Source organism: Bacillus rossius, chromosome 6 (genome assembly GCF_032445375.1).
Source record: "Bacillus rossius redtenbacheri isolate Brsri chromosome 6, Brsri_v3, whole genome shotgun sequence".
In the NCBI taxonomy this organism is placed as follows: Eukaryota; Metazoa; Arthropoda; class Insecta; order Phasmatodea; family Bacillidae; genus Bacillus; species Bacillus rossius.
The window spans coordinates 29,356,984-29,373,384 of NC_086334.1; the positions used below are offsets into that span (position 1 = coordinate 29,356,984).

Genomic DNA, 16,401 nt, shown 5'->3' on the forward strand with positions numbered 1-16,401 from the left:
GATTTTTTTTCTCTCGTTAAAATACTACACAAAGTAATTGCTTCCGGGAACAATGTTTCTCAAAGTATAATGCATATTTTCAAAATCAAATATGTTTTCGTAATTATTTAGATTTGCATCACAAACACATCCAATTATCTGATTAATTTTAGTATTTAATGTTAAAATACAACTGGATACGCACATGGTGTGAACTGGATCCCGTGGCCTAATTGTGACGGCCCAGTGTGGATTTGAAACATTGCGCGAGCTGGTAAGGGTATACCGCACCGTGGAATGCATACGCCCGAAGCAGGGAGGACTTCCTTCCTGTCGTCGTGGGGCTGTACAGGCCACGTGCACGTGCGCGGGGAAGCGCGAGTGCATTCTGGGTCGCGGCACGCACGTGCGTCTTCTTCGTCTGCCTCGCCCACACGCGCCGCGGGGCGGCCATTGTCTCGCCTCACACCCACCCCCTCCGCTGCGCTCAGCTGCGCCTTAGTTTACCCCTGAACTTGCGGCCATCTTTAATGCATGCCAGACTACATGGAATAAAAGCACCCGCGGGAGAAAACTGAGATTTTCGATGACGGCAAGTTGTGGCGTTAGGATGTATACCTAGTATTAAGTTAAGTCTCTGGATAGTCTCTCATTAAGGAGCTCGTCTAGTCGGGGAGGAGGAATGATAAGTACTACACTCACTGTTGCTTCCAGCACGGCATAGCCTCTAAGCGCAAGGCTGTGAACGGTCTCCTCGTCGTGCATAGGGAAACCATGAGATTTGGGCGGTAACCATAACATATTCCGGAGAGATGAAGGTAAAGGTGTAATGCACGTCCTTTGAGTGCTTTCAAGAATCCGTACCGGGTGTTCCATGCCAATTATTTTGAAAACACACGTTTTAGCCATTTTAACTACCACAAATACAGATAGAAAACGAAATACGTAAAAAGAGCTACTCATCCTCTTTCGGCGTATTCCTAGGTGCTTTTACGTAAACAGACACCATTGTGATATCTTAAGTAGTGGTTTTTAAATCACGTGTTTTTTTTCTGAAGGTATTCACACCGTATGTTGTGCCCAAGTGAGCGGGGCCTTTAAGCACACCAGCAAAAAAGAATAAAATGTTAATTAGTCATCGAAATTAAAGAAAAATCAATATATGCCTTTTACTCTATCCACATGGTCCTTGGTGGGCGCTATCTCTGACGTGTAACGCTTATGTGGCGAAGGTCTTAGATTCGATTCCAACACACAGTATAACTCATATGTTACGAGCACTGAGTCTGTACCCAAGTGGTTCGGAGTCCACTCTATAATCTTGGAGGTCCATTCGCCTTAAGTCTCTGTGCATAGCCTTGCGACGTAAAGCCATGTCAAAATTAAAAAAAAAACCTCCACCCACGCTTTGACGTGGGCAGTTAAGCCCCAAATCCTAACAGAAACGGAGCTGGCCGATCACAAGGCGAAAGCGGTCAGTCTTGCCAGGGCGTCCTAAGCGTGGGCCAGCGCAGTGGTTTTGTTCCGCAGAGTATACGTCAAAAAGGTTTTCCTTCTGGCCGGGGGAAACTGGTTATCGCCGTTACTTGCCGACGCAGCACGTCGGCAAGCAAGAGGTTAGACGCTAGATGGTCATGTGGTTGGGACTACAGGACGACGCCGTCTGTTGTGACCGAGGTATTGTGTTTTAAATGTGTTACAGCGCATTGATTTATTTTATTTCGCGAATGAACGCCAAATTTGGATAAACATGTCTAAACATGTCGATTAAAAATGTATTGTAAATGTTAATGGATTTTGTATGTGTGGTGATATGTAATGACAGAAAAATATATTCATTAATTTTTATTTGTAGCCCGGGTAAAAAACAGCATTTTCACAATAACGCGTTATTTAGCTGTCTTATCGCGTCCTTTGCGTTGCATCCGTCGTGCTATTGTGATTCAAGCATCAATAAACAATCAGCTGCCTTTATCGTGAGGAAACGTTATCTGTTTGAAGCCACGACGGAATTTTTTGTACCTGCTCCGACAAAAGTTTCTGCACAACAGCTGCCCGAGCCTCCGTACGAAAACAAGCAGTTGTGGGCATTTCTGTGGAATAACCTGCCACGAATTATGTCGCTCACTTCTTCTGCTGTGTTCGTTTATCTTGGATAGTTTTTTTCCCCCCAAAACATTGACAGCAATATATACTAAACAGGTATCTCTTTCGGTACTTCAAACACACTGATAACCTTGTCGCCTATTATCACTAGGACCATCACCAAACGATCATCTGAGTGGCTAAATTTTCCACCGTGTAGGAAGCTTGGACAACCAAGAATTTCAGCTTCCAAGAAATCGGCCAGAGGGCTGCAAAAGTCCGTAGAACATTCCGCACCAGCGGCCGCGAATTCTTCAAGTGTGGCTAGAACTAGCCTTCTTCCAGGACTTTTACGAAGCCCTGAAGCCGTGGGTCGATGGTGTTTGCGACCGGCCGAGATAGCGCTCAAGTCTGTCGCCCCTCCCACGAGCGAGCAGGCCGTTACAGACTCTTCGCCGCCATGCCCATTGTTGTAAGTATTTGGTAATGGACGCGCGCACTCCGGCTGGCCACGCCCCGGAGGCATTGTCCCTGTGAGCGGTGAGCGGTGACGTCATTCTCCCATTGTTGTGACGGCCTAGCTGCGTCCGTTTGAATACGCCGATGTTGGTGTCTAGTGGTAGTTCTCTCATGTGATGCTTCGAGAATCGCATCTGTGTGTGTAGACGTACGTTATAAAAAAATAAAAATAAATAAATAAACATGTGACATGTTGAGTTGGTTTCGAGTCTAGAAACGTTGTAGTACTAACAAGTAGTGACACAATGTTATAAAAAAAAAAGAAAAAAGTTCTACTTAATAATGGGTCTGGATTTTTATAATAATTATTCTTAGTTACAAAATGTTTTTGTAAATACGGCTTGGCCTACCATATGCTATATGTTCGTCAATATACAAAACATATTGAGCTAACATTTTCTCATATTCCATGCAGCGAAAATATTAATTTTTTTTCAACTTAATGTATCCAGCATTGAATGCCTTAACGAATTTCATAATATGCCTAGTAAGGTAGTCATTAAATTATTTTTGATCTTCAAATACTATTTTTTATATGCGATAACAATTATCGCTTGACGAACAACCTGCCGCGTCGAGCCCCTAACGCGCGTAGCCAACAGACCGTCTTCCCTATACAGTATGCAGCAGAAACGTGCTTATGTATGTGATTGCCATGAGTATCAATGCTGTATGCACAGGAAATCATTACTTCCGTTAGTTTTCTGAATGCATTTTCTATATTCTGTAAGGCCTGTTGTGCATACTAAGTTGGTTGCTCCTTCAATCAACTAACTCATGCCACAGTTTCAGAATATGGGGCGACAGAATTTCATTTCTAAATACACATACAGTGCACGGGTTCTAAACAAGAGGGGTAGGCGATATTTTCGGGCGCACTGTTGAGGATTGGTGTTGTGTGTTAACGCGTTTGTATTTTGCGGCCTGAAGTCCAAAACTTCACTAATAGCATTTATTTTAAAAGAGGATCGTAGCTGCCTACACAAAATACATGCTATATCTTTGCAGATTTTTCATAACATCTGTGAATTGTTAAATGTATAGTTAATGATTATATTTGAAGCAACGGTACCTCCAAGACAGAACCGCTAGGGTATCCACTCATGAATTGAACCATGCCGGGAAGTTAGTATCCAAATCCACGAACTTTCCTATAAAAATAAAATCTTCTGTTAGTTTGTTGCCTTTGTATAATGCATTCCAACTAAGCGAACCATTTTGGAATCCACTTCTAACTGTGATTCCTGTTCTACTACTGCATGAAATTTAAATTCCACATGGCCTGTCAACGTCTATTTCATATTATATTGGCATGTCGTCTTGACCTAAAGAAAACTACTGTTGAGAACGAACGTGTTGAGGTTATCTGGAATGGACTGTAGTCCCTAGAATGCCTTGTATTGTGAGGAGTAAAGCTGGGTTTACGATTGATTTCCTTAAGAATTATAACCGGACATCGAGCACACGATTAAGTCAAAACTACATTTTCCAGTTTATGATTAATATAGAAGTCGTTAATTCTAACCAATCACAGCACAAAACACATGGTCGGCCATTGTTCGAAACGGAGAAGCAGGTTTGAAATAGGTTATTGACAAATGGGATATCTATTTTTCGAAATGGATGATGATTACAAATGACAAATGTACGAATTCTAACCCAAAATACTGCCTCGTTCGGTCCAATAATAAGACATAAACTTCCGGTTGAAAGGTTCCGGTTTGTTGTGATTGGTCGCTTCCCTTAAGTCTTAACGAAAAATATAAAATATAACCATTTCTGTTAAGTCTTAAGTCATCATATGGTTCGCACACGACCCGTCAAAATTCACACACGACAATCATAAACCATTCCACTAGTTTACATAGTCATATGGTAAGTACACGACTAAGTATTAAGTCTTAATTCTTAATTTTCAATCGTAAACCCACCTTAAGGTAGCCGGTAGCGTGGAATATAGGCTCGTGATGACGCAACGCGTCTGTGTGTCGATACCTGGATGTGGATGGCGCAACGGACGTTGCCGTTAATCGCGGCCCCTGCGGTGCGCGCGCGCCTACTTTCACCAACTCTTGTGGATATTTTATTCACCGGACCGTGAACCAGCCACGTTTCCTTTCCCTTAAGAATTGTTACTCAACAGCTAATTAATCAATGTTGGCCAATTGACACTGAAATGAGTACTATGCTATGCGGGATAGAGGAGCAAATCCCTGGAAAGCAAGGCTAATTGGTTCTCATTTGCCGGGAAGCTATGGTGTACATCTTTGATTACATTAACACAACCCTCGTGACTCCTGTGTAGTCATTTTTTTTTCTCCATTAAGATCCTCGCAGTTATTTTCTGCAGGTTCTCTTCGTCTCATATAACCGATACATTTTTCTTTCAAATACAAGCCCCGTTTCAGCAATTAAAAAAATGTAGAATGTTCATGTAAGTGTTATATTATTGTTAGCATGTGTTTATCTTACCATAGAATTATTAATATTCGCAATGAAAAGTAAAACTAACGGGTTTATATATAGCAATTTGTTACAACTAGTAGTAAGAATAGAGTTTCAAGTTTTTGTTTTTCATGTAAAATTTGAATTATGTGGGTTAACGAGGTTTGTTAACTAGACCGACGATACGCAACTGATGCCATTGAGTGAACCATTCCTAGCGACTGTATGTCGACATAGCTTACCTCCAAGCGATTACAGAATTCAGTTCTGGAAGTTGTTGTTCAAGAATTGATAACTAATGTGAACCTCGCATTTGGTGTGTGCAACTTCTTGCTGTTCTGATTTTTTTTGTGTGTTTCCATAGAATCGCTGCCTTGTTTAAGGCGGGGTCAAAATCACAAGCAATCTTGGGTGATGCGGGAGTGTGTTGAAACATAGCGACTTCGGAAACTCTAGTTTTACTGACAGTTCTTTTAATCTCGAAGATGTTATTCAACGTTTGTTGATTAGTTTATTTTAAAATTATTTAGTGTTAACTCTCACTAATATTGAGTTGAGACACTGCAGACAGTGTATTACATAACTATTTTTTGTTGTATTTATTATTTTTTCAGGGAATAGTTTATTAATTTAGTTAATGCTATTGATATTTGAACGTTTTCTTGAATATAAATTTATTGAATTATATTCTGTACTATTATAAATAGTGTTTATTTTGTAAGACGTAAACTTGAAAACTAATGGACAGATTTCAAAAATTATTTTGCTCTTATAAAGTTACATTATTCCAAATGGAGACACATGATGTGTTTTAATTATTATAAAAATGTTCCCGTAAGCTATCATTATTTGTGACTGCGATTATTATGCTGTAATTATGTTGTTTAACCGTTACATACGCCTATGTATAACAAAATAAACATATCGCGTTTACACGCGGTGCTCACATATATTCAAAATATCGCTAGGAAACATAATTTTTGGATCTAAATTCACAATTTCTGTAATTATGTTTTACATCATATTAATGCATTTCTGGTTAAATAAATTTTAATATGAAGATCAGCTACGAAAAAAATCGACCTGGACATTACTTTAGATATTAGTTTTATTTCATTATGGTGCTTGATAAACATTTGATCTTTTAAAAGCCGTATCAAAACGAAACCGGGTAGCACAGCTAGTATTAGATTAAATTTTTTTTCTTTCGTGCATGCAGTTGCTAATTATGAAATTCCGCATTCCTTCATTTAAATATAAATGCCATGTTTTAGTCTAGGGGATCAGTGTCGGGAGTCGGGGCCGAATGTTTGAATAACGGTAACTGACAAAAAAGATAACCACGGAAACACACGGAAAACAAGCCAAAATAATCCAATGTCTAAAGTTAGCACAGAAAATTCCGTGGTAAGAATTAGAAAAATGTGACATCAACAGTGAGCTTGCAATGACGTTACACTCAAAGTAGGACAGAAAAAAAGAACAACCACCTTAGACAACACAGCGACAGACAGACCAACTCAACGATGATGCGACACAGATAATCTGAACAACTGCCTGTGCATTGCTGTGTTGTCGTTGGTGTCCAGATTATATATTTGGTATCATCGCGCGGTTCGATGTGTTGTCAAAGGTGTTTCGTTTTTTCCCCCCTGTTTTTGTTTCAACTGTCTCGTCGTTTTCAGCCCTCTGTGTTCATCTATGCCGTGGCAATTTTTTTTTTTCTAGTTTTCTTTGACTGAGGTCTTCTGGGCTGTCTGTTTATTTAACGTTTTGGCTTGTTTTTGAAGTTATACTTCTAATGCGACTTCCAAAAAGTTTGCGTTAAACGTTTAACGCTACCGTGGAGAATAACGCTACCATGGAGAATTATTTGCATGCAATTAAAAACTATTTTTTTAATGATGCCAAAGAAGTATAACTTCTCACGCGCGTACCTAAGTACACGCACCCATTTTTTTGTTCTTGTCCACACTTGTGGTTTCTCTCCGCCGCACGGTGCGAACCAGCCATGGCGCATGTCCATGAACGTGGAGCCAGCTCGTGGTCGGCGGAGCCTCGACGCCTCGACGGCCGGGACCCGTGGACCCAGGGCTCCTCCCGGGGTCGGGCTGCCGGAAGCCGTCCGGCGCCGTCAGCGCACCTGCCGCGGAGAAGAAAGGGCCCGCGCGAGCAGGAAGAGTTCGCGCCGCGGTTTTTTTATTTTATTTATCCATCCTAGTCCTCGCGGGGCGCCGGTCGACTAACTGTTCGAGCCGAGCCGCGGACTGGTGATGTATAGTTGGCTCACCTGAAGCTGAAGTTGTTAGGAGCCCCGCTTGAGATACGCTCCGTCTGATGAGTCCAGTGATTCATGTAGTGCATGCGTTGATCCCGCGAAATGTCTCTCACGAAATATATTGCTGTAAAGTCCATTAACGAAAAGAAACACATATATTTCAGTCGGCCGACATTTTTCACGTAGATTTTCAGTCATACGTAAACTCTTGGAACTGCTGTTCTTGATTTACTGCTCACTTCACTTCACTTTGAATTTTGTGTAGTTAAGGGCAGTGATTATTATTATTATTTTTTTTTTCCAGAAATGTTCAGCCAAACCTTACTGGATTGTAACCATCCTCATCAGCGAAAAGGCGGTTCGAAATCGTGCTATGTAAAATCCTTCCTCGAATCTTTCACCTTGTTTGTTTATGGTTTTGTTTGGTTTTGTTTGGTTTGGTCTCGTGATGCTGAACGTATTATGAATTCATTAAAAAATTGAAAGTTCCAGTTACACTGGTTCTGAATAGCGGAAAGACTCAATCGGAGAACTTATTTCCTTGTTTTAAAAATATGTGTAGATGACAATAAAAATAATGTTTTACAAATTGATTTTTTTCGTGTTAATCTTAATGGTTACGTTGGAAAACGGCAGTTTTGAAATTATATGAGCAAAATTTCCCCAAAGTTTTATACTGAATTGGGTTTGTTGTTAAATAAGCATTTAGCCAAATTCACCCCTCTTATTACGGAGTACTTCTCCGTTGTTCTTTTAAGTGTGCAATCTGGGAGAACCGAACGCCTACTCACTAAATTATATATTTCCCAGCTGACCAATGAGGCGTAGTAGCAATATTTCAGAGTGGCGTTTCGGTTGCCGGAAGCAGTTGGGCGGGACATTACGTCCCGGGCGAGCTGTATTCGCTGGAAGGCGGGTTGGTCACGGATTGTTTTTGCTGCGAGGTTCTTGCGAGCGCCGCACCGCCGCACAGCGCCACTTTCTACACGGCGCGGCGCACCCCATCAGCTACCGTTGTTTGCTTTGTGCTCCCCGTTCCCTTCTGGGGAGCCGGGCTGTTTTTTGCTCCCGCAAATAACCGTGGCACCAACATGGCGGCTGTTGCGGGAAATGTTCCCGTTTAAATTACCCTTGAAAAGATTTTATTGGGGCATGCAATTGAAAAGCACTAGCAGGGGAGAAAAAAAAGAAGAGAGGTTGTCGTTTTTTTGAGTAGCTTGAAACGTAAAATGTATCTCGGAACTTTTAACAAAAGAGGCCTGGAATTCTAAAGATTGTGATAAAACTCTGCACTCAATTTTGTATATCGTGGCTATTTCGCATCATTTCGTGAGATAACTATTTCGTGCTCTCTCTCTCTCCTCTCTCTCTCTCCTCTCTCTCTCTTCTCTCTCTCTTCTCTCTCTTCTCTCTCTTCTCTCTCTCTCTCCTCTCTCTCTCCTCTCTCTCTCTTCTCTCTCTCTTCTCTCTCTTCTCTCTCTCTTCTCTCTCTCTCTCCTCTCTCTCCTCTCTCTCCTCTCTCTCCTTCTCTCTCTTCTCTCTCTCTCTTCTCTCTCTCTCTTCTCTCTCTCTCTGAATCTCGCTCTTTCCAGGTGGGACAGTGCACTCTGTCATTGGTAAACAAACAGGGCACGTGAAGACGATGCAAGTAAATTTTTAATAAAAAAAATGTAAACTTGTCCTACACTAAACGTGGACAACTAAAATAACAATTACTGATGATACAATGTCTGATTTAAAATATTTTAAGCAAACTTTGGGAATCTAAATATTGCATGGAAATTCTCTTCCGCACGTGTTACAAACACTTGTAATAGTAGAAAGTATTAAGTAATGCTGTTTTAATTAAGAATTCAAATAAATCAGTACTTGCATCAATTTAATTGTCACATTTCGCTGATTCATCCAGCGATAATGTTCACGTGCAGTTGTGAATGTAACCTGTCGCCAGTGAGTACACAATTTCCTGCTGTCGCTCTTCCGCTCTCTCTCAGATAAACTGAGACTATGAGAGATTGCTCTCTGTGACGTAGTTCTGACGTCAACCATGAGAGCGAGAGCACGAAAGAGCACTCTTTCAGCCAGTCAAGACACAGCCTCAGCTGACTGTCGCAATATTGCTGTAAAAAAAAAAAATCAAACTCGAACTATGAAAAGAACTCGGAAGACGTCTCGGGCCGAAGCCTATACGCCTTACGCGGGGGTTTCACCATGCAAGAAGGGTAGCATGCATCGTTGGTTCTAATTGGGGGATTGGCCAGCCATGGCAGCGAGTTTATCCTTTGACTTAACTCTGGACTATAACTAGTTAAGTCTCAGGGTCGGCGCAGGTCGCCGGGTAAGCGCTACATAGAGACGAGAATCTCTCCAACCGCTTCCCTCCTCCGCACGTGCTCTAACAACTTCCACATTTAATCGATGTTGAACCGTTGGGGCAGGCATGGTTATTGAGAATACATTAGAAGTGTTATCACATTACTGAAAAGTCACGTTAAAACGCTATTTTTTCCCCCCCGAGGTAGTATGAATGTGAGATAGGGATCATCGGAGCGTGATCACAGAAAGGGGAAAAGGAACAGGCGCGGGTACAGGAATTTTTTTTCGGGTAGGGTAGGGGGAGAATTTCTAAAAAAAAAAAAATCAAAATTTGAACACTTGTAGCCTATTAAAACAAAACTTACGTTACTACTGACACTAACACACTGGCATATCTCACACAGTAACATACTGTCATCAGTGATATTTTGCAAATTTTTTCATAACTTCGAGGAGATAGCATATAACCCCCCCCCCCTCCCCCGATCAAAGAAAGTTGTGGACTGGTTGCGAAGTCGAGACCGCGGCTTCGTAACGGGAACGGGCTCTAACGCGCTTGCTCTTAGCCGCGCTGTACCATGGCACCTCACTGATGCGAGGAGTACACATCGGCAGAAAACAAATCCGAGCAGATATCTTATTAGTGATTACCACAAATCTATTGTAATTTACTTAACCAATTATTACCAAATATTTACGTTAAAATAATTCTGTAGTGTTCACAAAATTTAGCAGTCACAAAATCTTTGCGGACACGGGTAAAAGAAAAGAATATTTGCAGGGTGAATACTCAGGAAATATTTTTGGCAGCCACAAAATTTACCCCTTCCTTAAAGGTTGAAGAATGTAACCAATTACAAGACGAACATGGAGCTGTGCCAGCGGGGGGCAGGCGTTGTTCTAATTTATCCCTGCAGTGCGTGCGGCTGAGTTGTTGCCGCGCCAGCTCGGAATGTGAACTGTGGTAACGCGGTAAATCGCCAAGCCGCTTCCCCCGCTTCTTCCGCAGCGTTGCCAACTTAGTTGTTGTACAACTAAACGTGAATTCTTTCTAATAACGGTTTTCTTGGAGAGAAAAAAAAAGTGCGCGTGTAACTCAGTACACGTGGTAGAAGGAAAAAAAAAACTTCTTAGCAATTCAAACCTTGACTCGTAAGTAAATCGTAAGGGTTAAATCGGCACGGAGAGACAAACGGACGGAGAGACTGACGGAATTGAGAGACTGACGGACTGAGCGATACAGACGGGCGGAGACAGACGGACGGAGAGACAGACGGAGAGACAGACGAGAGACGGACGTAGAGATAAACTAGAGAAGGACAGAGAGAGGGAGAGACACACACACACACACACACACACAGGAAATACAGTGTGAGAGAAAGGTGGAGCATTTCCCCCCCCCCCCCTGTTATCTTAGTAGTATCGTAGGAAGGAATGGAGAATAAGGTGCTTTAGTTTGAATCCCTTATTGTTTGAAAAAAAAATAGATTGGGAGGGGGGGGTAGAAATTTTCCATAATATAGTACTTACAACATATTATGCTATATCATTTTAGGCGAGGTAATGAAATATTAATAAGTCCTTTTAAAATTTAAGTCGCCATATTTGCATAAAAATGCGGGAAAAGTGTATTCCGATGCAAGATTCGGGTTGGAAACACCTATTCGTCGACCCTGACGCAGCAGCTTCGTGCCAACAGCCGGGCCCCGACAGTCGTCGGAATGCGGCGATGATGTGGCTGGTGCCGGCGCGGCGCCCGGAGACGTTGCGTTATGGAAGACGGATTAGCGGGGAGGAAGACGTGGCGGCGATACCAGCGGGACGGCCGTTGCCAAACACCGCCGCTTCTTCGCCCTAGTTCGTCATTGTAACTGCCGTGTCCGGCCGGGGACCTTCCAGCGAGGTGGCGCAACGGCCAACCCATTGGTTTCTCTGAAACACACCAATGACATTAGAGCATGGCCGATGCTTTCCCTGATATCATTTCATTGCGTTAGTCGAGTGTGCCCGTCAAATGACCTAGATGATTTACAGAAGATAAGTTTAACCAAATAAAAAAATTAATTTCCCTTTTATTAGCTTAGCAATGATTATCTTAAAACAAAACCTATCCCCGTTTCACTTCCTAACTGTCAAATTAAAAAAGAAATAAAAAATTTCATAACTCTATGCATGTTGTTCATGAGGTGTTACTGCTTTCTGTGCTAGATTTGAAGACAAGAATTTGTATTAAAACCAGACTTCTCCCTTTAAAACCCTTTAGGGTTGGAATTTCGCTAACTGGTCTTCGGTTGTTTGTAATGCGTGTCCAATATCTCATCTCCCACGTTATTAGCTTTGGATATTTGATTTGTTTACCACTATATATACCCCTTTTTCAACCCTTTTAATGGTAGAATTTAAAAACAAACTCTGTACGTAATTAATTGTTCATACGTGGTGTATCATGTTTAGTTTTTTATCTCTTGCTGTATTAGATACGGATATATTAATTATTCTTAATATAATCTAACTGACATCTTTTACACTTCTTGAGGTTGGAATTACCTAAGGTGGTAAAAGGAGCTGGTACTTTTGATATCTTTACCCACTATCACTACTTATGCTATTAGCTTCCGACATATTATTTTATTGTAAAACCATAGTTACCCACTTTTCACCTCCTTAGTGGAATTTTTAATTTATATATAGCATTTTATTTTAAGTTAGCCGAAGACCTTACTAATAAAAAGGTTTCATCAATATATGTTCAGTATTTTCAAATTGATCATGGAACCAGTAAACAGTTAACTTTTAAAAACTGTGTATTTGTGTTCCAAATGAAGTAAATAGTTTCCATTTTTTTTTCCTTCATAATTTTGTGCGATGGTGTAACGACTTTACCACAAACAGTAGCTATTATGTAAGTATTATACATAGCTTTACGTATAGTTTTAGTTGTCTATTGCAGTGTCTTTAATCTGTCATTCATAGTTTTGTGTCGTGCATGTTGCCCTGCCTCGATCAGCATAGAAGTTTTCATTAATTTGTGATGTCAGTTTGAAGTGTACGTGCTGGTCAGGTTGCATGCATTTGACCTCAATTAATTAAGTGCAATAAGGTGTATGTAGAACAGCGTTGGAAGATAGATAGGGAAGAAACCTAAGTTCCCAGAGAAAATACCTCATTCCAGCTAGTGTTCCTCGAGGTCCGGGCTAAAACCGGATTCTGCAACAAATTTTTTTTATCTTAACCCCATATTTTTCCCATCCCTTACATTAATGGTTCGTCGTACCAAAAAAATATTTAAAGGAAAGTTGTTGGTACTGTTCTTAAGGATGTACAATAACTTCAAACGGATATGATTGTTTTTCACATTCAATATATAGTGATCTTTCAGTTTTTCAAAAAAGCTTCGCCATTTCTACTCTTTTGGTACTATTTTGCACGTTGACGAAATTGCCGAAATTTTCCGTTCCCAGCATTTTGTGTATAGGACTAAGAAGTAATTGGTGCAAAAAATATGATAAAAATATGTTGTGATGTGCAAATATCGGAGGCCAGAAAAATGAGTATTTTTAATTTATATTTTGGATAAATGTAACGAAACGCTGCGCTCGGCGGTGTGCTGATGGCCGTCCGTCACCCCTGATTGCTGATTGCCTGCGTGTTGTGTTGCAGGCGACTCGCAAGGTGGCGAAATGCGGCTACCTGTTCGTGGCCCCGGGGTGGGACTTCTCCAACCCGCTCAACCGCACCAAGGTGAGTCCTCGCTTGCTCCGCCCATCGCTCCCCGGGCCGTATCAGCCTCCCGCGTTGACTCCCAGTGCCGCGTGAATGAACGTAACATCCACTGTCCTTGTCCAAGGAGTGGGCGTTGATTCTGAACTTCAAGCCACTCTGGCAGCAAACAAACCGCAGCTGTCCAAAGGCCAATGCTATAAGTGTGTTTTATAGCTTGAAAGGACTCGTTAAGGGGGTAGTATCCTGAAGTATTTTTTTGCTACCATAATTGCGCGTTTTTGTTAGTTTTTTTTTTAAATAAATTCATAATATAGCTATATTCAACTATAAACTATTTTATAAACGTCATATTAATAGTTTTTTTAGAAACTTACCAAAGGACAATTTTTATGTCAACCCTAGCATGAACTAAAAACATGTAATCGTGTGTATGCAGTTTTAAATTAATAGTTTGTGTGTAGCCTTTGACGAGTATTAATTAATTTTGTTCATTATCGTCCATAAATCCATAAAAATTTGGATTTCACAAAACCCTGAAACACTAAAAAGGACCTACTTACGAATCCGTTTGCCACTGCTGTTCCGTCAACAGTGTCTCGTGTGGTTGTCAGTGTTCATATAATGTTGGTTTGCAAATGACAGTTGAGAAATATATACCACTCGTACAATTTTTGAGGACAAATTGGGACAAATTGAGACAAATTGAGACACATCACACGGCACGGCCCTTAAGCAGCTATATGTCATTCATTTAATTCAACATTTAAAAACAAAACACCTGATTAAAATCTGTTTTCATTATCCCTCTGCCAGATGGCAAATCCAACGTGCTGCGGGCTTGGTTACTTGTGTTAACGCATCGATCACTTTTTATTACAAAATCTTCACAAAGATAAGTATTTTACTTTTACATTGAATCTTACTCCTGCCACTGTTCTGTAGGTAACTAGCTGCCATATCGGATATGCACAAGGCGTCATAAGACAAAAAGGACCTGACTACTGGTTTTAGCGCTATCAATATTGTATTGTAACACCTAATGGGAGTATAAAAGCAAAGAAAAATTAAAAATTGCAAAAAAATTGAAATGTCTAAACATATTTTGCAAAAAATTACTCGGGTTACGCATGAGAGGTAACAGGGAACGAAATTACTTAGGGCTTTCTGTTTCCACACTAAAAATTTATCCAACAAATTATATTGTGTAAAGAGCAAACATGATTTTATCAAAGCGTAGTTTTTTTTAAAAATAATAACTACTTAAACTAAATTATTTCCTTATTATCTTTGTAATAATACTCTCTTTATTACAGCTGTGGGGATTACCATATACGTTAGAATTAGCGATAAAGTTATTACGTCTCGTGAACTCGTCGCAAAGTTACTAATATTGGCTATATTTTATTTTTATCTTGAAAAAAAGTACGTTGCGCTTATACACAGTTTTGAAGGTTTGAGTGCGGGTCGTCAAAGAGAATTAGCAAAAATTCCATAGAAAGCAAAAAAACGGAGTCAGCACAATCTTTACCACCTTGCGGTGTTTTCACACTGACCGCGGGGCGCATGAAGTCACTGTTTTAATTAGGTAGCAAGGCTGAATTAATAAGGATTCTGCTACCGTGAAAATTGCGAAAGAAACGTCTGTGAAACTTCGGTTGTAACCCGCAAGCCTACCAACCTTGGGGTGAAATTGTTGGCTAAAACCCCAAGTCAGTAGGCGCGCCTGTCATCGCCCGAGTTGGACGGGGAGGGAATGGTGGTCGTCGCTGGCACATGCAATCGCCGATAATTGGGTGGCGGACCGGCAGGGTATTCCGGCGTAGGAAGAGGGACTCGTGAATAGCAATGAGACGGTTGTACCCCGCCCAGCCCTGGAGGGACAGCCCCTTGTGTAACGGAGTGTAGTTTCGACGCCAGTCGCGTCGCGATATGCTGATGCCCGGGGCTGTCGCTGTGGCCGCTTCAAATCCCCTGCCGTCGCGTCGCTATGGTTCGCGCCGCGCACATAATCTGCTCAGCTATCACTGAACGGCTTATTTGCCGATATAAGTGTCTAAATTGATGTTTCACGGCAGTTGGACCTGGTATGTTGTCGAGGTTATAGAAACCAATTGCACGTCGTATGCCCACCATCTATTTTTATACTACTCTTAGTTTCGGTTTCCACTTAGGTGGAAATTATGTGCCTGACATTTCGGCCTTGTTGCAGTCAATTTCATGGACGAGCTACAACAGTTTTTTTCTCAACCTAACTAAAACTAAGTGTATTTTGTAGGAGGGTTCCGGGTTAGGTGCGTGGTCAGGCCGAAACCCATACGCCTTATCATACTGGGGATTAGCCATTCAGGGAGAGGGTCGCATGCATCGTGTGAATAACGCATGGGAATACAGGGGGCAGAAAAGGAGGTCTGGATGAAGAGTTGGTGGGGGGCAGAATAGTCTCTACCATGCGTATTTATAGTAATTGAATAACCTCAAGTTATGTATTCAGAATACTTACATGTTGTAAATTATCGGTTTTATAGTGTTGTTGTCGACGTATCAGTCTATATTACCCTACGAGTTTTGTGTATCTTAAGAACAGGAATGCATTATATACCTAGTTGTAGCCAGTGTTTGGAAAATGGGGTAGGGGTAATCCACAACGTCTCACATATACGCATGACTTTAAGCAACAGTGCATTTAATAAACATTCTTAATCTACGATTTGAAGGTAAAGCCATGCGGCACTTATAGTCGGATCAATGTTCGCCGCTTTAAGAGGAGCACAATAATTCCCTTATCGCTATGAATAAAATAATAAATAGGAGCGTTAATTAGTGGTTGACATATTTCGAAGCTGCACATATCTCATGGTCGGGAAATGTTACTGACCATCCGAAATGAACAGCCCAGTTAATCATCATGCTAAAACTCCAAACATACTTGCGCTGATGAGATAGAGGCCGCGTATTTCAGTGTCTCAGTTTCATCGTCTTAATTGTTTGAGTGAGGTACAAGTTGCAGTTCGCGTTATGAAAAGGAAAAAAAAAATTATTTTTTTATACGTGTCAAC

At 41.1% G+C, this 16,401-nt stretch overlaps 1 protein-coding gene across 4 annotated transcripts in view; it reads left to right on the forward strand.

Moving 5' to 3' along the window:
• Positions 1-16,401, forward strand: part of LOC134532957 (protein outspread) — a 236,392-nt gene that overhangs the window by 79,116 nt on the left and 140,875 nt on the right. For all 4 annotated transcript variants that reach the window (XM_063370041.1, XM_063370043.1, XM_063370042.1 and 1 more), the window contains exon 2: positions 13,283-13,363. In XM_063370041.1, the coding sequence (XP_063226111.1) occupies positions 13,283-13,363 (81 nt within the window). The remainder of the gene's footprint in view (positions 1-13,282; positions 13,364-16,401) is intronic.